At 37.0% G+C, this 21,434-nt stretch overlaps 1 protein-coding gene across 3 annotated transcripts in view; it reads left to right on the plus strand.

Moving 5' to 3' along the window:
• HTT (huntingtin) overlaps nucleotides 1-21,434 on the plus strand; it is an 80,086-nt gene that overhangs the window by 48,170 nt on the left and 10,482 nt on the right. For all 3 annotated transcript variants that reach the window (XM_083860826.1, XM_083860827.1, XM_083860828.1), the window contains exons 40-59: nucleotides 2,347-2,554; nucleotides 4,029-4,170; nucleotides 5,427-5,606; nucleotides 7,065-7,241; nucleotides 7,488-7,564; nucleotides 8,798-8,936; nucleotides 10,493-10,615; nucleotides 11,456-11,669; nucleotides 11,871-12,016; nucleotides 12,461-12,638; nucleotides 12,886-12,981; nucleotides 13,402-13,589; nucleotides 14,225-14,351; nucleotides 15,199-15,299; nucleotides 17,143-17,297; nucleotides 17,653-17,792; nucleotides 17,957-18,039; nucleotides 18,293-18,423; nucleotides 18,602-18,731; nucleotides 19,499-19,654. In XM_083860826.1, the coding sequence (XP_083716952.1) occupies nucleotides 2,347-2,554; nucleotides 4,029-4,170; nucleotides 5,427-5,606; nucleotides 7,065-7,241; nucleotides 7,488-7,564; nucleotides 8,798-8,936; nucleotides 10,493-10,615; nucleotides 11,456-11,669; nucleotides 11,871-12,016; nucleotides 12,461-12,638; nucleotides 12,886-12,981; nucleotides 13,402-13,589; nucleotides 14,225-14,351; nucleotides 15,199-15,299; nucleotides 17,143-17,297; nucleotides 17,653-17,792; nucleotides 17,957-18,039; nucleotides 18,293-18,423; nucleotides 18,602-18,731; nucleotides 19,499-19,654 (2,891 nt within the window). The remainder of the gene's footprint in view (nucleotides 1-2,346; nucleotides 2,555-4,028; nucleotides 4,171-5,426; nucleotides 5,607-7,064; nucleotides 7,242-7,487; nucleotides 7,565-8,797; nucleotides 8,937-10,492; nucleotides 10,616-11,455; nucleotides 11,670-11,870; nucleotides 12,017-12,460; nucleotides 12,639-12,885; nucleotides 12,982-13,401; nucleotides 13,590-14,224; nucleotides 14,352-15,198; nucleotides 15,300-17,142; nucleotides 17,298-17,652; nucleotides 17,793-17,956; nucleotides 18,040-18,292; nucleotides 18,424-18,601; nucleotides 18,732-19,498; nucleotides 19,655-21,434) is intronic.

The raw sequence follows: 21,434 nt of genomic DNA on the forward strand, positions 1-21,434 counted from the left end.
TTGGTACGTCTAGCTTAAAATACTGAGTCACAGACCACTAGCTCAGACTCATGATAAGGAAGGTTCCTGGGTTTTGCCATAATTAATAAAAATACATAAAACAAACAAGTGAACAAGACCCCAACAAACCAAACAAAAAATTAACCAACCAAGAAACAATCCCAGAAGACCAGGAAAAGTAGCACTTTTCCAGCTAGCTGTCTTGAGTTCCTTTCTTCAGGTTTGGAAATTTTCCCTTAGGTTTCTTCTGCTGGATGCCCAATATCTACCCCTTTGAAATTTGGTAATTCCTTAGTCCATAGCTTGATTCTTTAGCCTTATTTTCTGAATAGTGGTACTATCTTGCCTTTCTTTTATTCTTTCTTTGCTATGACTGCCCTTTTTGCCTTCTGATTTTCAGCTTGCAGCTGAAATGCAGCCTTGATTTACTCATAGTTGTCTGCAATTTAGAAGGTGTTGGCACAAGTCCGTGGTTCTTCAGAGGGTTCCTTACAGACATGGGACAAGGATCTCTGTGTTCTGTTGCCTTGGTCTGTAAAATGGGAGTCCTCCAAACCAAGGTTATTGGTGCAAAGACTGTGTGAAGTGAAGCAGAATGTGTGTGAAGAAGCACAAAATTAATCTTTGTTTTAGGTGTGCTGTAGGACCGAGAACTCTGGACATACAGAGTCATCTGTATCAAGCCAGGAGCAGTGAAATCAGAAAATGAAGCTGGTGATTGAAATTGGAGCAGTGGGTTCTTCCACAGTGGGAGCTGGGGATAGTTGAAAGGAAGGCTCAGCTAGTTTTGCTGCTGTTACTGGCTTCCAGGCTGCACTGGGAGCCTTGCCAGGAATTATGTAGAAATTTTCATGCAAAATTAAAGTGAAGTATTAAAATACTCACGCAGAGCATTGAGATATGTGGATTGGATGATCTCTAGATTACATTAATTAATGTAAAACTACAAATAACTTCAGATATATTATTACCACTAGTACCTGTGTGGTGTAACAGAGTAAAAGAAAAGTTGTTCAGACACCTGGGCTGTATTTTCATGTCATAACGTATTTATTTAGGTTGAGGATTAACTAACAGCCTGAATTTGTAATACTTTTCTTTTGTTCAGTTAGAACCTCTGTAATTATTTTCTCTTTAAGTTATATTCTCCTAACTATGGGTGTAGCTTACAGCAATTTGTGTCTGGAAGCATAGGCTGTATTCTGTCATTTCTAACTGCTGTTCTACTTGCATGTTTTGTCTTCTCACCCATTGCAGTTGTTTCAAAATATGAGCTTTGCTGACTCCTGTGTTTCCAGCTGTAGGACGCTATTAGATTATAAGTGAACATTCTCAGTGTGTTCCTTTGAAGTTAGAAATAAAAGGCATGGACAAAGTAAAAAGATGAGCATGCAATGGCTTTTATGAGTGTAGGAAGTCACTAGATGGTGTAGCATTTCTACAAATGCAGGGAGCTGGAATGGGGTTAGCACTGCTTTGCTAATAAGTGGAACGAGAGATTGAAGACTCAGCTATTTTTCCCATTCTTTGCTATTTACATTGTGTATTTGTCAGTCCTGGGGGCAGCTTAAATTGATCCACATGGCTGTGGAATTTACAGCTTCATTCTTCTGTATGTCTGGCAAGGAAAGCAAGTAACATTGCTTTCATTACTCTGATTAGCTCTTGGTTTCTAACTGACTGTTAAGAAACATTTTTCCCGCATGTCTTATCTTCTCATAGAAACTCAAAAAGTCTTACACCTTTAGACAGCTTTCCTTATTTTCCCACCATTTTCTAATTTCTTTTCCCCCCCAACATTTGTTTTGGCATACAAACACAGAATCAGCAAATCAGAAAGAAAAATTCTGCTTTTTTGCTGATTGTTCCTTTTTCAGGGTAATGGCAGAAATACCTAATTTTTGCACTTCGGAAATTGAATGAAAGAGAATAAATATTGTTTCAACTTAATGTGTTTGGAAAGCCATCCACTGAAGTAGGATACTTGTAGGTGTTCTTCCTTAACATGCAGGCTAGTAGTTACCTCATGGTTCTTAAGTAGAACATCTGTGTTTTAATTTATAAATGAACAAACAAACCCTGGTCCACAGTGACAGTTTAATGAAGGTTTTCATGTATCAGATTAATGAGCATTGTCATGAAGCCTATCAAAACATTATTTATTGAGTCTGAGAGATGGTCGTTTCTGGTTTACACACTGCCCTTGGGCAGACTTCATCACTTGCCTTAAATTTGTAAAACTGCTTAGAATTTACCTTTATTTCAGGAATTCTACCATGAATAATTTTAAAACTTCAGAATTCAGACTAGAGCTTTGTTACTCCAACATGGTTTTATTGTTTTCAGGGATGTTTAGAAGAATCACAGCTGCAGCCACCAGACTTTTTACAGGAGATGGATCTGATGGTAGTTTCTATACACTTGAAAGTCTGAGTGAGCTTGTTCAGTCCATGATTCCCACACATCCTTCTTTAGTTCTCCTCTGGTGTCACATCTTGCTTCTTGTCAATTATACCAACTACAACTGGTGGTCAGAAGTGCATCAAACTCCAAAGTAAGTTTTGGTTTTGTTCCCTAGTAGTGTGTTTCATATAATTATATTTTCTCAAATCATATTAAAACACTCCAGCTGCTTTCTGCCAAGCCTGTCAGCTCACTGAACGGTGCTGCTTGGATTATGAAATGTAGTTAGGCATTTACTTTGTGTGTGTACATATTGTCTGTTCTGATATTGGTGTGACTTCCAAACTAAGGAAATGTGTCCTGCACTCAGTTGCTCCTCAGAAGAACTGCCAGGTAATCTCTCCACTTCTAAGGCAAGAAAACTTCATCTGTGTCCTAGTTTTTATTGAAACTATGGAAATAACTATAGTAAAATACTCAATGTTTCATGTTTATTTGGAGATCTCATATTGTACTTCCTGGGAAATAACCAGCCAGTGGAGATGATGGACACTGTTGTGTTTGTGACAATACAGTGTGATCATATAACTGTTACTATAGCTACAGAATTATCTGTTCTCAGTGAGTCTGTTTAATGCTGTTAAAACATGGTTTTAGCACCATGCGGATTAATTTTCATCAAGCACTGTAATAACCTCACTTAACACTAGTTGTCTGAAATTTGGAGATTGGTTCTAAAATGAGTATTCTCTTGGTCTGAAATTAGTTTGTCCCACCTGTCAGGCATTGGAACGATTTGCCCTCAGTGGATAACGAGGGGACCTCCTGTGAGGGTGGGTATTCCTCTGTTTTAACTGTAGAGGGAGGTGAACAAATGACTTGAGAGACATTTCTGGTGCTTTTGCAGTGAGTGTTGGGCAGTCTTGTCTTGCACTACAACTGAAGTGCATCAGTACTTTCACATATGTGAGATTCTTGCTTCAGTTCAACCTTATGTATTGAAAATGTATTACTATAATTTGTGGAAATATGGAATTCCCAGGATTACGAGCAAAGTGGGGCAACAACTCAGGCATTGGAAAAGGCTGTCTAGGGAAGGGTAGAATCATCATCCCTGGAAGTGTTGAAAAGGTGTGTGTGGCACTTCAGCATATGGCAGGCATGATGTGCTAGGTTATAGGATTTGATGATCTTACAGGCAACTTTGACGATTCTGTGAACTAAAATAGCAGTATTTTTTTATTATTATTATTTATTTACCAGTATCATCTCTTTTCTGGGTTGGGCATCACTTTTAATCTGACACTAGACTAAGTGCTCAAGAGCATTGGTTTGGTTTGAATAGTAGGTTCAGAGATGGAACAGCCCATGTTTTTCTTTTAAATAACTCATTTAGTTCTTTAGACTGTCTGAAGAAGTAATAAGCAATACGGCAATTGTTAAAAAAATAAAGATCTAATGGAAAGCAAAGTGTCTACTCCAAGGAAGTGTGATGTTTGAATGAAGTTAACAGGGAAAGACATGTCATGTATGGACATTGGTAGGATACCCCAAGCACTTTGGACGTTCATATTTCAGTAGCCATACTAAGAAAATAGTAACAACATATAATGTACTTTTTGCAGGCGACACAGCCTTTCTACTACCAAATTGCTTAGCCCTCATGTATCTGGAGACAGTGATGAATCTGACTTGGAATCGAAGCGTGGCATGTGCAATCGTGAGATAGTGAGGAGAGGAGCACTCATTCTCTTCTGTGACTACGTTGTAAGTTTTGAATTATGACTTTTATAACTATAATTTTGAGTTACTTTATGATGCTGACAGTCATTTATTACTGATATGTGTTAACTGAAAAGTGAAGTGTGTTAAGTGAAAAATGAAGATCTGTGAAACTAGTAATTTTATTTTCAGATGGTGCTTCTGTCAGCTTAGATATGACCTCATTTGGCATTGTTTTCTGTTCCGAACTGAGAGTTCTCTTGGCTGGTAAAGTTTATCTGATGGGTAATGGAATTACCTTCTGGGTGTCGCATCCCTTACTTGGGAGGTGCTTGGAGCCCACTAAGTAGTTCCAGACTTCCCAACATCAGTAGCAGTGCACAGTGTCCAGGAGACAGCAAATTTCCATCTCTACACTGTAAAAAAAGAGGTTTTACATTAAGATTTAAACTTCCGTTTTGATTCTCCAGTGAGAACAATTTCTATGGCTTTGGCCTTTTGCTTGCTCAGAATTAGAGTTGTAGTTCATTGGGAACTTTTGAAGTGAATCTTCAGTAGCAGGAGGTATTAGGAGGTATTGCACTTGGCTTTGCACCTCAAATCAGTTTTGAGGTAAGGAAACTACATTCCTTTCAGGTTCAACTGAAGAGAAAGCTGTGTATTTAGGAAGCACTTCAAGTACTAATGCACAGTCACTAGAGTCAGATTAGAGGTCATCCAAGGTAAAATTCTCCAGAACCTCTTTACTGAGGTACTGTACAAGCTCTCAGCATTGCCTGGTTAATTCTACAGGTATTCTCATGTTGCATTCTACTGCTTGTCGATATACACAAGGTTTTATACTTTAGAGGTTTGACATTAATTATTGACAGATCTCTTTGGATTTACTTTCCAGAAATCCTTTATTTTGTGTCGAAGGCCAGTAGTAATAAGAAATCTTTAGGAAGCCTAAATGAAAATCACATTTTACAAGATAACTGTCTGCATGTTTATTTCAAACACCATTTCTTTAAAAGCAGCATCTTTGATTCAACCTTCTCAATTTACTTGTTTCTAACCTACTTTTTAGTGTTTTTAGAAAAACAAGTTGCGTGTTCATGGTAAATACCTTAATTTGCAACAAGAACAAAACATTTGGAAAATTTATCATGTAAAAAATAATGATGGTGGTATTAAGATACTCTATGCCATTATTTAGCTACCAGAATTATTTGAGAAGCTTTATGTTGTGTCATGTTTAGTAATTAAAATCTTAGCATTGATATCACTGCAATCAGATTTTAATTTTTTTTTCCCTTTAGTGTCAAAACTTACATGATTCAGAACACCTGACGTGGCTTATTGTGAATCATGTTCAAGACTTGATTAATCTGTCCCATGAGCCTCCAGTACAAGATTTTATCAGTGCTGTTCACAGAAACTCAGCAGCCAGTGGTCTCTTCATCCAGGCCATTCAGTCACGGTGTGAGAATCTTGCAGCTGTAAGTTTAACTTTTTGACTTCTTGTAAAGAATGAAGTCAGTTCATGTCAGCATAAGTTCAACTGATAAGTATGCAAAGTTTGACATTTCTGGGTCATTTATCGACTTCTAATTTTATTTTTAAAGTCACTTACTTAAAAATGCGAGCAGCAAACCTTATATTAGCAACTTCAGTATTAGATGTGTTCCAGTCCATCAAATCTATGAATTCAAGTGGAGATGGTTAAGCTGCTTTTCTTCCTTCATGGATATTGTCCACATAATCAATATCTGATGGGTAAATTAAAACTGTAACTTTCAACTTAGATTTCAGTGCCTTAGTAGTATAGATAGTAAACTAACTACAGAGACAGGAATAGGAACCAGTCCATCTTCATAGGCCCTGGGAAGATGAAAATGATTTGTGAGCTCATGCCTTCTCCACTGATCTGTTCTGAAAGTTGTAGCCACTTGGTGAGGGAAAATCACTGAGAAAATCAGGGTATTATTTCTGGTGATTATTTTAGTTTTCAAATTAAAAGGAGTGGTTGATGTTTTTGGGGTTGTAAGGTTGTATGCATCTCTCTTAATCATGGGTAATGTCATTTACTGGGCCTTCTCTAGAGATAATTGTGGGAGATAATTGTGATTAATGTGATAATTATCTAGAGATAATTGTGCCACCTGTACCCTGAGTAGCTTCAGTGCTGTTTCCTATCTCTTTCCATTGTCTCTGCAAATCTAGGGCAGCTTTAAAGTTATGTGATGTTAGTCTGAGCTTTAGCAGCTGAGAATCAGCAGAATGAACTAAACTGAATATGTTTTAATGGAAGATGTAGTCACTGTGTGGAATGCTTGGTGATTATCAGGAAAGACAGTAAAATTAAAATAGCTGGTTTTAACAGACTGCTCTAAACCAAGATTGGTTTCATGAGTCAAACTAGTTTGTCTTTGCTTTTCTCCCTTTAGAATGTTAGTGCTGAATTGGTGCTCATATTAAAAAAACCAAAAGAAATTTAAAAAATTATTTGCACACCCTTTTAATCCTGAATTGCTACTGCTGTTTCTTAACATATGCTCAGAAAATCCCCAAGGATTGTCTGGATTCCTGTACTGTCACGTGTCTTGACTATGCACATATTCCTGCCTTCTTCCAGGAAGAGTGGAAGTTTCTCACTGTGTTCAAAGCTTTTTGCAATTTCCCTTAAATCTGTAGCTTTTTCCCCCTAAAAGTTTTGCTCCCTATGTTTTGCTTACTCTTGTAAGAGTAAGATTTTATAGTTACACATCAAACAGTTTAGTGTTCATATTCATTAAATAACCCAGTAACTCATTCACAAAGGGATGATTATATTGATCAGATAGTTGTCTGCTATCGTTTTTTCTGAGTGTCTTTCCCTTTAGCTTTCAGATCTTTGTATTCCAAACTGATTGTAAGTTTTTGGCTGTTTTTCTGTTTCGTGCTGTTTCAACATGTAGCCCACAACCCTGAAGAAGACCTTGCAGTGCCTGGAGGGAATCCACCTGAGCCAGTCTGGGGCTGTGCTGACCCTGTACGTGGACAAGCTGCTGTGCACTCCCTTCCGAGTGCTGGCACGCATGGTGGACACCCTGGCCTGCCGCCGTGTGGAAATGCTGCTGGCAGCAACTCTGCAGGTACAGAGAAATCCCTGCCTGGGCAGCACTTTGGGTACTATCAGTGTTATCAAGAGCAATGATTTCAAGTGTACCAAAATATGATTAAGTGATTTCATTTGAGGGTTTTTTTTAATTAGTATATAGATGCGTGAATTTTTACTTTATTTCACTTTATCTGCCTGTAACTTTGTTAATCTGGTAAAAGTATTTTTGGGGATTTTACTTATATCTGTCCTGTAAAATTCTTGTGATTTTTTTGTATAGAACAGCATTGCTCAGTTACCAGTTGAAGAACTGGATAGAATTCAGGAGTACCTTCAAAACAGTGGATTAGCAGCAAGGTAAATAATACCATTAAAATGTCACACTAAGTAATGTTGTAGTACAAATCATGTTAACTCTGTTTTCCCACATTTGGGCTTTTTTCATAGAGGTTAGATAGTGGTTGTTTTGGGGGTAAACCAGGAGTAAAGCCTCTCATAAGATGCTGGCATGTTCTGGCCCAAGGGGCAGTTGTGTTGGCTGTGTTGAATTTGCAGAAAGAGCTACCTAAGAACTAAAGCAAGCTCCACAAGGTTACCTTAAATTCTCTTTCCTGCATCCCACTCAGTATTTAACTTTTGAGAGACAGCAGCTGCAAATTAATTTCTTGACAAAATCTCTTCTACTAAAGCAACTTTATTTTCCTCAAACCTGCAAAATATTGTCAGTTCAAGCTAAGTGGGTTTGGGGTTTTTTAGTGTTTTTGTTTTTTTTTTTTCCCAGACAGCTGCGTTTAAAGTTTTTACGGTTTAGTCTCTTGGCTGTTTAAACTGCTGGTATAAAAAGGAGCAAATTACTCATTTTTTGAAAAACTTCTATTTTATGTTGGAAAGATCCTTATTTACTCCTTTTGTTACTGCTGTTTGAGATTAGTATCTGTTGACTGAAATAAGTAGAGGCAGGAACTAAAATGTGAGACTCCAGTAGATCAATAGTAATGTGCCTACATAGGTAATGTTCTATTTAATTTTTTTAAAAAATTTAAAAAAATTACTTTGTACAAGTTCTTGATAGCAGAAGCGGAATTAAAAAAACAAAGCACCAAAAAAAGACCCTGTACCAAAAAAGAAAAAAAAACCAATCTCTTACACTGTCATAAATCCAGAAACTGGAGTTTTTAGTATAGTGAGGGATCATTTTTTAAAAATAAAAGTATAGTTTTAGTGGATTTTTGATTAGCATCTGTTAAAATGTATTTTTTGCAGTCAAATAATCTGTACACTAACTTTGATTTTTCCTACTCATTAAATGATTAGCTGGATAAAGAAAGCTGTATTTTAAGCTTAAGTATATCACAAATTTTAACGCTAAATTAAATTTAAATCTTTGTTGGTGGTGCTGAGTTAATTAATTTTGGCCTCTTGTTACCCAAAGAAAGTTTGCATTATATGGCTGCATGTATCTAACAAAACACTGAAGACCCTACTGCTTTTCTGTCCTGGGATTAGAATTGAGTCACTGGATATCTTTCTATTTTTAAGTTATTTACAAAACTAAGATAGCTCTCTGCTGATGTGTTCTTCTGTTTTCAGACACCAAAGACTCTACTCACTCTTGGATAGGTTTCGTCTCATGGTAGCACCAGACACAACCAGTCCTTCACCTCTGGTTACCTCACATCCACTAGATGGAGAAGACCAGCCAGCTTTAGAGAATGTAGTTCTAGACAAAGTAAGATTATGTTTAGAAAGAGTCACTAAAAGTGCCTTGGTTATTTTTACTACGCAGTTAATGCCCTCAGGATTGTCATATTGTATCTCAAATATAGATCAGTGATTAATTTCATGTGTGTTGGCTGACTGTTGAACTTAGGGTGGATAATTGGCACAAACATAGATGTTTTGTTATATTGACAGTGCTCTGAAAAATTTACCAAGTTTGGTTTCTTTGCTCAGCTTTAATGGAAAGATTTATATACAGTTCAATAGAGACAGATAATCTTGTTTTCTTGACGTGTTTTACTACAGTTATTAGTTTTATTCATTTGCTGTAAGTTGTTGGCTGTTTCTTGGAAATTAAACGTTGCTTGTTCAGTTTCTCCTCAGCTTTAAATTACTTTCAGAGAACAATCAAGAATACTGAACTGTTTCTGTCTTTAGTGAACTTAGGCTTACTGTATTTATTTCCAAGTGAAGTGGAAGGCCAAGAGCAAGTCTTGGGATCTTCTGTGTCTTCTTTTTTTCTGGTTTCTCCCATGGTACAAATAATTTCTCCTTTTCATCCCTCCATGTTCTACAGTGATGCACAGTAATAGGAAACTTATGTAACTGAGATGACAAAAATTATTTGATTAGCTGATAGTCTGGATGGGTCTGAGCAGTCGTTGTCTTAGGGGAGATGTTGAGATCTACTTGGAGAGGAGAAAATGCTGTGCCCAGAAACCATTTACCTATAGCTTTGTCTTCAAATTACACCAAAAATCTCCTTTGTCTGGTAGTTTAAATTCTAAACAAAAGTAGTTTTTTATGCTTCCCCGACAACTTCTGTATAGTTCACAGAATCATAGAATACCTTACATTGGAAGGGACTCATAAGGATCAGTGAGTCCAGCTCCCTGCTTCTCGCAGGGCTACCTAAAAGTAAATCCTATGACTAACAGCATTGCCCAGATGCTCCTTGAACTGTGACAGGTTTAGTTGTGTTCTAATTAATTAATGTCAGCAAATTTTTTTGGGAAAAAAAAAAAATATATATATATATAAAAAATACACACTATATTTATATTTATTGTTGTAATTTGTAGTATATTTATTGTTTATTTTAATAGTTGCTATTTATATTTTATATATATATATATATATATATATATATATATATATATATATTTGAACATTTGAAGAGTTTTCTTCCTTGGTTATAGTAGGGTTTTTCTGTTATTTGCGTGACTGCTTAGTATTCCGTGCTTTTTTTTCTAGATAGCTCAACTTTCATACAAATATCTGCACTATATATTAAGATTCATTTTTCCTCATTTCCTGACCAGTCTTTATGGAAATAGACAACTTGTCACTGAACATCCATTGTTTCAGTTTAAGGTGTTCCATTTCCATTCACCAGTGTTTTGCTTTGCTTTTTAATTTGAGGGATTTTTTTTTTTTTAGTATTAACGTGGCCTAGGGATGTTTTAGACATTCTGTGCTAATAAGCAGTTCTCCCTCTGCCCCCTATATACTGTGTTGTTTTCTTAAAATAGGTATGTAATAAATTTCCTTTTTTGATCCTTAAAGGACTGGTATGTGTCACTAGTGCGGTCCCAGTGCTACATCAAGTCTGACTCAGCACTGCTAGAAGGAGCAGAGCTGGTAAATAGGATTCCTCAGCCTGACCTGAATTCCTTCATGACCAACAAGGTAACTTCTTTGTCAGAAGCAGAGGATGGAATCAGTTGAAATGTTCCTATTGGCAGTATTAATAGATTACATTCTGAAGTGTTTACATTCTTAAATATAAACACTTCAAATTTGTATAATACTGATAATATATACTGATAATACTAATTCACTTAATTTTAAAAACTAAAATAGTAGATATTTGTGTAAAACAGTGGATATCTGTGCAATGTTGCTAATAGGAACTTACCAGTCCTAGTAGTACAGGTTGAGTAGATAGAGTGGAAGCAAAGGTTTATTTATGTACTGCAGTCAGAATAATCCAATGTTACCATTCTACATAATCTCGTTTTGCCATACAGTCTCTTCCAAGACCAGCTGTTTCTGTTAGCTCTTTAATGTCTCTGCTGGATGACTTGCAGTAAACCAGTAACAGGCCACAGCCAGTAAATCTGGCATAAAGGAAAACTTGTATCTAAGAATGTCTTTTTTTCAAATTCTCATCATGGTGTTTGCTGCTGGTATGCAGAAGTTATAATCAGGAAGCTGATTCTAAGAAGATACTTGACTTGTTTGTTTGAAAACTTATTACTTAAAGATTCCTTGTATATATGTCATTCTTAAGCTTCACACATTTTATTCCTGAAAATTTGGAATAAGCATATTGATTTTTCTTTCCAATGTGGAGCCAATGTGCGCTAAATGATAGTGTTATACCACGGTAGAGCAGAGGTGCTAATAATAAGTTAGTTAATCAATAAACAGTAAATTTATCACCACATTAGTATGTTAGAATAATACCACCAGAAACTTAGTTTTATTTTAAAAGGAATTTCTTTTTTTTTCCCTGTTTCATTTTAGGAATTCAACCTAAGCTTGTTAGCACCTTGTTTAAGCCTTGGCATGACTGAGATCTCGAGGGACCAGAAGAGCAGCCTCTTTGAAACAGCTCGGAGGGTAACTCTGGATCATGTGTCCTCTGCTGTACAAAACCTTCCAGCCAACCACCAGGTTTTTCAACCACTCTTGCCAACTGAGCCATCAGCCTACTGGAAAAAACTAAGCGATATCTTTGGTAATAGAAATAATGGTCTTTTAAAGTTTATTCTCTCCTCTGCAAAGATACTTTTCAGATGTCTTGTGAATACATGAACTTACTATTTAAAAAAAAAATCAAGATACCTGGCATAAAAGTGCTTATGAAATAGTTCTGAAAAAGATTTATTGAATGGAAAAAAATTCAAACTGCTAGATTTCATCCAGTCTTATTTTATAGGAGATGAGGTGATGTATCAGTCTATGATGACTCTTTGTCGTGCACTGGCTCAGTATTTGTTGTTACTCTCAAAACTACCAGCTGGTCTCCATGTTCCTCCTGACAAAGAGGATGATATTCTGAAATTCGTAGTGATGTCAATAGAGGTAAGAAACTACACCATAATTAAAGGTGTGATGCAGGGTTGGGAGAGGGAACAACTCTATCTTAATTGGTCATCACTGAGTAATTTGTGTTGGGGCAATTTTTTTGTCTCAACTGTAGAAATTTCTTCAGTGATTTTATGTGTTTGACTTGTGCTAGTAAATCAGATTTGGGTGTGGGACAAGCACAGCTTTATACAAGGAGGTGGGTGGAATGATGCTGGCATTTGGGAAAATGGGTCCTGCAGTGGTTTTGGGGACTCTTAATAAACAGTGTTTAAATGTCATAATTTTCTTGTACTTAAAGAGTGTTCTTTCAGGAAAAAAACAATGTATTTGCTACTAAAACTTTACATTTTGCTGAGTTAAAAAAAAAAATCACCCTTGGTTAAAAGTTGTTCTGTTGTGAGAATTTGCTGTTAATGAGAAACTTCTCTTTTTGTACAGGCACTGTCATGGCATTTAGTGCATGACCAGATTCCATTAAGTGTAGATCTTCAAGCTGCTCTGGATTGTTGCTGTTTGACACTCCAGCAGCCTGGTCTCTGGAATTTGCTGTCCTCTGCAGCTCATGTGACATATGCTTGCTCCTTAATTAACTGCATTAGATTTATCATAGAAGCAGGTGAGTGCCAGTCATCACTGATCAAATGCTGAGTGTCTGGAATATTTCCTTTGAGGTGTTCTTAATTATTTGTTTGACAAACTTAGTTTTTACTACTTTAGTTTCCCATTTAAAATTTAGTGTTTACTTTTGAACTTGGCAAATGCCTTGGATATGTCGAACATTTAACTGCTATGTGGTGTTGATTAAAAAATGGAATATGAAATATGTAATAGCTGTATCATTCAAATATTTTTCTCTAATTCAGTTGCTGTGGAACCTGGTAATCAACTTCTGAGTCCTGAAAGAAAGAAGAATACTTCAAAACCTTTAAGTGAGGGGGAAATTGATTCAAATGTACAGAGTAAGTAAACAGTGAATTTTGCTTCTGCCCTAAACTTTCACTGAAGAAATATTTCTACTTTCTATTCCTATTTTCCTTTCCATTACTATTATTTTTAACAATGGAAGTTTATCTGAGACCTTATTTGTATTTGGTAAATGTCTATTAAATATAGGTTGCCATATTTTTGACAGGGATAGTTGTTTTTTCTTGAAAGATATACATTAATGTGGATGTTAGCTGTGCAGCATGCTACAGACTGAGCTTTTGGAAGTGTGGAATTTAAATTTTTTATGATTTCTTTGTATGTGTCTTTATTATGATTTTGTCCTTTTTAATTAGCATACTCTTTTGTTTAGAATTTTTTGTGTTTCAGTCTTTTAAAATTATTTGTCTTTTGGGTGGATTCATAAAACTGAATTTCTTTCTCTCCCAACAAAGAAACCAAACACATTATTGCAGCATGTGAAATGATAGCTGAGATGGTGGAATGCTTACAGACTGTCTTGTCACTGGGGCACAAAAGAAACAGCAGCATCCCTGCATTTCTCACTCCTGTCCTCAAGAACATCATCATCAGTTTAGCAAGGCTGCCTCTAGTGAACAGCTACACCAGAGTGCCTCCCTTGGTATGTTTATTATGCTTTGCTTTCAGGACTTCAAAAGTTATTGAAGACCCTTGAAAACCAGACATGGTGCTGCATCTCAGGTTCTACAACAGTAGGACTTCAACCTTAAGCTGATTTGATCAATCAGTTTTTATTTTTGAGCACTGAGTAACAACATGTACAAGGCCATTTCTCTGTTTCTCAGCACTCTGGTTTTGAGGGGATGTCGAAACAGGATTTTTTTTTGTTTGAAACTTTTTTGCTCCCTCTCTGATGTATCAGTGTGCTTTTTCAGGCATCAGTAGTATGTGAACTTTGTTCCTTGAATTACATTTCAGCATCATTTCTGCACAATCTCTAAACTGAAATATGTGACAGGAGCTTAGTTGCTTTTGTATCTAAACTTGTACCATAAAACTAGATAATTAATTTACAGTGGGAAGTATAATGGAAAAAGCCCTAAAAATATACATATGGTGTATGTTGTATATAAGTTTTGTTAGATCTTCCACTTTCCTTTAGTATTTTTCTGTTTGGAGAACTACTTTTATTTACTGATGTCTTGTTGCCTTTGAATGATGCCTGTATATTTAGAGTTGTAATATAAATATACTATATCTGGTTTGGATAATTAAACTTTCACTATACTTCTTTAGGTCTGGAAATTAGGCTGGTCACCAAAGCCTTCAGGTGACTTTGGCACAGTTTTTCCTGAAATCCCAGTAGAATTTCTTCAAGAAAAGGAAATCTTTAAGGAGTTCATCTATCGCATTAACACACTTGGTATGTGCAAACTTCAGTGAATACACTTGGCTCTTATTGAGCATTTTCCTGTGTTTTGAAATTACTGAATAACTGTATCTGAAACTGTTTGCTTACTTTCGTTGTTTATATGGAAGTATTTCAAAGCAGTTTAGTAATTGTACCGCAGTAATTCTTATATTTTGTTCAGTGAAGAGGATAACTTCTGGGTTTATTTCTATAATTTATTCCAGATCAGGGAAGTTTCAGTGTGCTCTTGCAGAATGACCACTTGTTTTCTGGAGCGTACTCTTGACAGCATGTTTGAGAATGTTTTGTTTCCCCCCCAACTTTTTTTCTATTAATGCATAGTATAAAGTTTTGTGATAAGATACCTCTGTATCAGCTCAGACATCAGATGTTTGGGTTGGACTTGAAGGTCTTGAAGAAATCCTTCCAACCCCCAGAGCATTTTGTGAGTGTCTTAGCACAGTGTTTCCAGTTCTCTCCACCTTCTTGGAGCTGAAAGAGAGAAGCTGTGGTGTTCTCTGCCATTCCCGTCCATGCCTAGTAGATCACAGAATCACAGAACAAGCTGAGCTGCAAGGAGCCCACAAGGATCATTGAGTCCCAGCTCCTGGCCCTCCACAGCACCATCCCCAAGAGTCACACCATGGGCCTGAGAGTATTGTCCAAACACTTAATAAAATCTGTCAGGCTTGGTGCTATGACCACTTCCCTGGGGAGCCTGTTCCATTACAAAAAAATGCTAACATGAGCAGGAAATGGTATGAAACTAAATGTGTAGAAACAATGTACCTTTTTTCATGCTGTTCCTTGTTTAACTTCGTATTGAGACATCAATGGCAATGTCTGGGTGTTTCCGTAGGATGGATCAGCCGTACTCAGTTTGAAGAGACTTGGGCTACTTTGCTTGGTGTGCTCGTAACTCAGCCCATTGTAATGGACCAGGAGGAGAACCAGCAAGAGGTAATGTAATTCATTGTATTTTTCAAATGAAATTTTACTTAAACCAAGAAAAGTGTTTCTATTAATAAAACTGTGAAGCAGAAAAGAAGTGACTAACACTAAGGAATTTTTTTCTATTTTGTGTTTCCTTTTTCTCGTATCCTGCTGAGTTCAGACACATTCATCTTCTGGCTTAGAGCCTCTGCAAGCATGCAAACAGTGAGAAGAAAAATTAATAAAGCTGTTTCAACTCTTTATTAGTACATTACTCAACACTTTTTTTTTTTTTTTTTTTTTTTTTTTTAAGATTCTTGGCTAGAAATTAATTGACCTGAAGATGCATGTTCATGTGTCTTTCTCCCACTTGGAGACTGTATATTGCATATCTGGGCTTCTAGCTTAGAGAAATGTTCAAAATTCAGTGGAGAACATTTGGGGATCAGAGCTGAAGAAATTTATAGCAGAATTTGTGTCCAATTTATATATTAAAATATATGTATTTATATGCCAATTCCTATACCAAATATTTCTGTCCAAAGAACATCAAGAAAACTGGGGCTGAGGCTGGGGGTGTTTAGTCTCAGGAAGAGGAGGCTCAGGGGGATCCTCATCACTCTCCACAACTACCTGAAAGGAGGGTGTAGCCAGGTGGGGCTCAGTCTCATCTGCCATCTCTCAAGTGAACTTAAGTTGCACCAGGAGAGGTTCAGATTGGATATTAGAAAAAGAATTTTCCCTGAAAGAGGTGTTAGACATTGGAATAAATTTCCTAGGGAGGTGGTGGAGTCACTGTCTTTGAAAGTATTCAGTAGGGGTGTGGATGTGGCACTTAAGAATGTGGTCTAAGGGTTATTATGGTGGTGCTGGATTAATGGTTGTACTGAATGATCTCTGAAGGTCTCTTCCGATGTTGATTATTCTGTGAAAAGTCAAGATGAGAATGAACTTGCCTATCACAAAAGAGATTTTCCCTCTTCAGCTGTCTTAATCTGCTAGCAAACTGATTTTACTAGTTTGGTTCTAGTTCTTTGACCTGAAAGGTTATTTTTCTGGGCTTGTTCATGGTCCCGATGGTAGATGCAGAGCCTAAAGCGGTTTGAAGAATTCAGAGGACAAACTGTGGATCCTGAGTAGCAGACAAAGAGGTTTGCTTCCCTTGCTTCCTAGGTGTCAGACTGCAAAAAGGAATAGGGAATCATCATCTCTCTTCCCTGGTTTAGCATTTTGTTAGTTATACAGGCTTGGACACCTTGACTTAACTGTTTTCTGCATAAGGGCCATGTTAGATCAGACTTAGGGCAATCTAGCTATTGGTTGTTCCTTCTTTGTCATATAGAGAATATTTGTGGAATAAGAATAACAGTGCTCCCTTGATTTCCAAGGCAGACCAGTATGTTCAAAATTGGAAATATTTTAAGCGCAGTTGTAAATTTCGGTACGTTAATATTTCCTGAAATAAAATTAATTTTTTTTGAAAGTTGAACATTGGTTGCCATCTTACATCTTTTAAAATGGATCAAATATTTTTGTGGTCTGATGCTTTATTTCAACAAGTAACTAAGGGGTAGCTGGAAAGAGAGAAGCTAAACACTTTTTAAAAAGTTCTAAAATGAACATCTTGATTTTAATGTTGTTGGGACAAGAGAGGATACATGCAGAGTGATGAGAAGGAAGGATGTGTTGCTGCTGCAGTCAGTGCTTTGTGTGCATTGTTTATGTCATGTATGTTTCTGGATGGGAAGGAAGAGTAGGTGTCAGCCTTATTAATGATAATTTAGTGAAACCTGACAAACTGATATTCAGACCTTTTGGGATTTTTTATTTTTTTTTTAACAATTCAAATTACAGTGAGTTAATTTTACAGGAAGATACAGAGAGGACCCAGATCAATGTTCTTGCAGTCCAAGCCATAACCTCCCTGGTGCTGAGTGCAATGACCATACCTGTTGCAGGAAATCCAGCAGTGAGCTGTTTGGAGCAGCAGCCCCGCAACAAAGCTTTAAAAGCTCTGGACACAAGGTATTTATTTTCACTTGTTTTCAAATGCGTGAAACTTGTGGTTAATACATAATGACAGTTGCTTAGTCTAGTAGCAAAAAAATGTGTAGATTGTATTTTCTAAGTGGGAGTATATATGGATGGATCTGTTTACATAGAACTTGCATGGATGAACCTGCTGACTTAAAAGATTATCTGAAAAAGATAGCATCTTAATAAAATCTAGAAAACAGTGTGCAGAATATATTTTTCAGCATTTTTATTTCCCTGATACTGAAAATAAGCATAGACACATAACATTACAGAGTAAGCTAGACTTGCACAAAACTGTTAAAGGAAAAAAATCTACTAAAATTGATTTCTCTTGGGCTTTTAGGTTTGGAAGGAAGCTAAGTGTTATCAGGGGAATTGTTGAACAGGAAATCCAGGCAATGGTGTCTAAGAGAGATAATATTGCTACTCATCATTTATACCAAGCTTGGGACCCTGTTCCATCACTTTCTCCTGCTACTACAGGTAAGTGTTTCTTTGTAGGGGAGAAGGGAACAGTGAATTTCTTTCACATTTAAAGAGTGGAAAAGGTACTCTCAGAAAAATTTGCCAGCTTGTGGGAAATGAAGCCATTTTCTTGTGTGCTTTGTTATGCACTTTTTAGAAATACATCTTGTGTTTCATTACAGGTGCTCTTATCAGCCATGAAAAACTCCTACTGCAGATCAATACTGAACGAGAAATAGGAGATATGGATTACAAATTGGGACAGGTTTGTTAAAAGCTCAGCTTTAAATTTGATTTTTATTATATTTCTTCCAGTTCTGAAAAATTAGTTAAGAGTTGCTTGACATCAAGTGGAAACTGGGCAGGTCATAACTGGGTATCTCCTCAGCCAGAAGATTCTTTGCTGCCTGTCATTTAAATGAAGATGTGTTGGGCTTCTAAGATTTTTCTAGGCTGACTATTGGGGTGTTAAATGCACTTCTCTGCTATTTGTTTTTCTCTTCCATGTGTGTTGCAAGGTCTCTATACACTCCATATGGTTAGGAAATAATATCACTCCACTGAGAGAAGAAGAGTGGGGTGAGGATGAAGAAGATGAGAATGATGTACCTGCTCCTTCCTCACCACCAACCTCTCCTATCAACACCAGGTATCTAATCTTTTTATCTCTTCTCTCTTTTGAATCATAGATAAGGTTTTATTTCTTCATATTGAGTTCAGTAAGCTGGGTTTATAAATTGGATGCTGGTAAATAACTCTATTATTTCAAATCAAGCATTTAAGCAGGCTAAGAAGCTATTTTAACACTTGTTTATTGTTCCTTGCAGGAAACACCGGGCTGGTGTAGATATCCATTCTTGTTCTCAGTTCTTGCTTGAACTGTACAGTCAGTGGATATTGCCATCCAACCCCAGCAAGAGAACACCAGTCATTTTGATCAGTGAAGTGGTTCGATCAGTAAGTCTGAATTATTATTCAGAGTTTTAATTGAGTTTATGTTAGCAAGTGTTGAGAGCTAAGCAGCATTGATAAAGCATCTTTTAATGTATGGAACACACAGAATTTTCTTGGCAGTGGTACTCTGTGGGCGGTACAGAAATATAACTTCAGCAGCTACAGCATTATACTGATTTAAGCTATATCGGAAATCTGCATTCTGCTGCTACATTACAAATACTTTGTTACTTAATGTCAGTTGTTATTTTACTTTACTGCTTGTTAAAGCAATATTTGCTTATCCTATCCCTTTGTAAGAAAATGAAGAGGGAACAACAATGTATTTGAGAATTAAGTTGATTATTAAGTGTAGAAGCAAAACTAGAGCACACAGGTGTGGAATGTGTCTTTACAGCCATTATTCACTATTACGGCTTAAAATGAAACCGTCCTTGCAAGAGAAGTATGTGTTGTGTGTTTTGGGATGGTTTAGTACATTGTAAATAGCAATGTTTGTTCATGTCCCAGAGTTAGTTACTATAGTGGCTTTGATTTTGTAAACCTTTTGGTAAAAAGGACCTCTTGGAGGTCATTATTATCCAAGATGAAGGGTGGAATTAATTCTGGGCAGGAATAGTTAATAGTTACTTCAGACCCTTGAATAAATGTTTACACATTTAATAGATCAGTTGAGGAATCTTTTGCTCACAATTATAAGAGAAGGGAGTCAATTTCTGGCTGTCTGCTTATGGGATTTTTTTTAATATTCAATTTTAATTCCCATACAGCTTCTAGCAGTGTCAGACTTATTTACAGAAAGGAATCAGTTTGAGATGATGTACACAACACTGACAGAACTGCGAAAGGTGCATCCATCAGAAGATGAGATTCTTGTACAGTATTTGATACCAGCTACTTGTAAAGCTGCTGCTGTTCTTGGAATGGTAAGAAATTCTCAGAAAGTTCATTGCAAATTCATGAGTGTCTGGGTTAACTCAGCTTCTGCTGCAAAACCTGGTGTACTTGGTAAGGGTGGTTTGTCTCTAAGAATATCCTTTAGCTGATCTGCATGGCTCTAAGAAATAACAGGGTGTGTATTCTGGGCTTTCAGTGTTTGCAAACATTATCTGCAATTGTCTTGTATTTAAACAGAAAGATTGTTTGCTTTGATTTTATTTTTTTTAAATAGGTTTGAGCATAACTTAATATGGTTTGTCTTTTTGGTTTGTCTTACTCAGTTCAGTGTTGCCTTTGCAACACTTTGCAATGGACTCCTCATTTGTTACATTTCAGGCCAAAAATGAGGACTTGTGGAACAGCTTTTGCTAGGTTTATGTTACTGGTGAATGGCTACTGGTAATCTCATGGGAGCCTGGGGCAGTGCATATGATGAATATGATGAATATATAGCCCCAGATAGTCAGGTATTCCTTTTCTTTCCCTCACTCTTCCCTCCACTCCATCTGATGTGTAGACCAGAAGTACTTTGCAGTGAACATTTCTGAGTGGAATTACTTAGGAAAAAAAAAATTACAAATCATTTTGGAAGGAGTTAGTAATTTGAGAAACTCTGAGACTAATATGAAGCTATATGGGTAATAGCGGTAAAAGAAATTCTGAAAGGCTTTTAGGGTGGGGCTTCCAGTAGCTGCTATTGCAGCAGTAACTGTGCAAGAGAAGGCTGGGAAGGTGATGGCAAACGTACAGAAACAGTTTTAGAAATCAGCTTATTCTGACTAGGCTGTCATTTCCCACTCAGTGAGCTAATAACACTTTCTCAAAAGCAAACAGCTGAATATAACAGCTTGGTGGGATTTAAAAAACAAGAAGTTGATTCCATCAAGAGTTGCTTGTTGTTCTGTGCTCAGTTATGTAGAAAATCTGCTTAAAAAGAGCAACTAGAGAGCAGACACTGTCTCAAACTGGCCTGTATCTTAGATACTTAATAAGCAAAAGGACAAGGTAAAGCAAGTAATTTCTACTAATTAAGTAGATAGTAAGGAAAAGACTTTCCATAACAAAAATTCAGAATTGATTTTGCCTATTTCAGTAAGTTGTGGCATTTGATAACAGGGAGTGAAGTATCTGATACCAGCTTGACCTGTGAATATGGAACATAAAATTATGGAATCATTTAAGTCAGAAAAGACCCTTAAGATCCTTGAGTCCAGCCGTTGACCTAACTAAACCATTTCTCTAAGGATGGACCCTAAGGTGGCTCAGGGGGAGGCCTTATGACTATCTACAACTTCTTGGAAGACTATAGCAAAGTAAGGGTGAGCCTCTTCTCTCAGGTGAAAGGAGAAGAGGAAATGGCTTCAGGTTGTGCCAGAGGAAGTTTGGGTTGGCTATTAGGAAGAATGTCTTCAGTGAAAGGGTGGTTAAGCATTGGAACAGCTTGCACAGGGAAGTGGTAGAGTCACCATCCCTGAAGGAGTTCAAGAAATGACTGGACGTGGCACTCAGTGCTGTGGTTTAGTTGATGGTGGTGCTTGGTCAAAGGCTCAGTCCATGATCTTGGAGGTCTTTTCCAACCTTAATGATTCTTTGAAGTACAGGGTGACAGTCAGTGCCCTGGTCCTGCTGGCCACACTATTGCTGATCCAGGCCAGGTGCCATTGTCCCTCTTGGCCACCTGGGCACACCTGGCTCATGTTCAGCCACTCTCAACCAGCACCCCCAGGTCCTTTTCCAGCAGGGCCTTTCCAGCCACTCTGCCCCAGC

Source organism: Zosterops lateralis, assembly GCF_965231275.1.
Source record: "Zosterops lateralis genome assembly, chromosome: 5".
NCBI lineage: Eukaryota > Metazoa > Chordata > Aves > Passeriformes > Zosteropidae > Zosterops > Zosterops lateralis.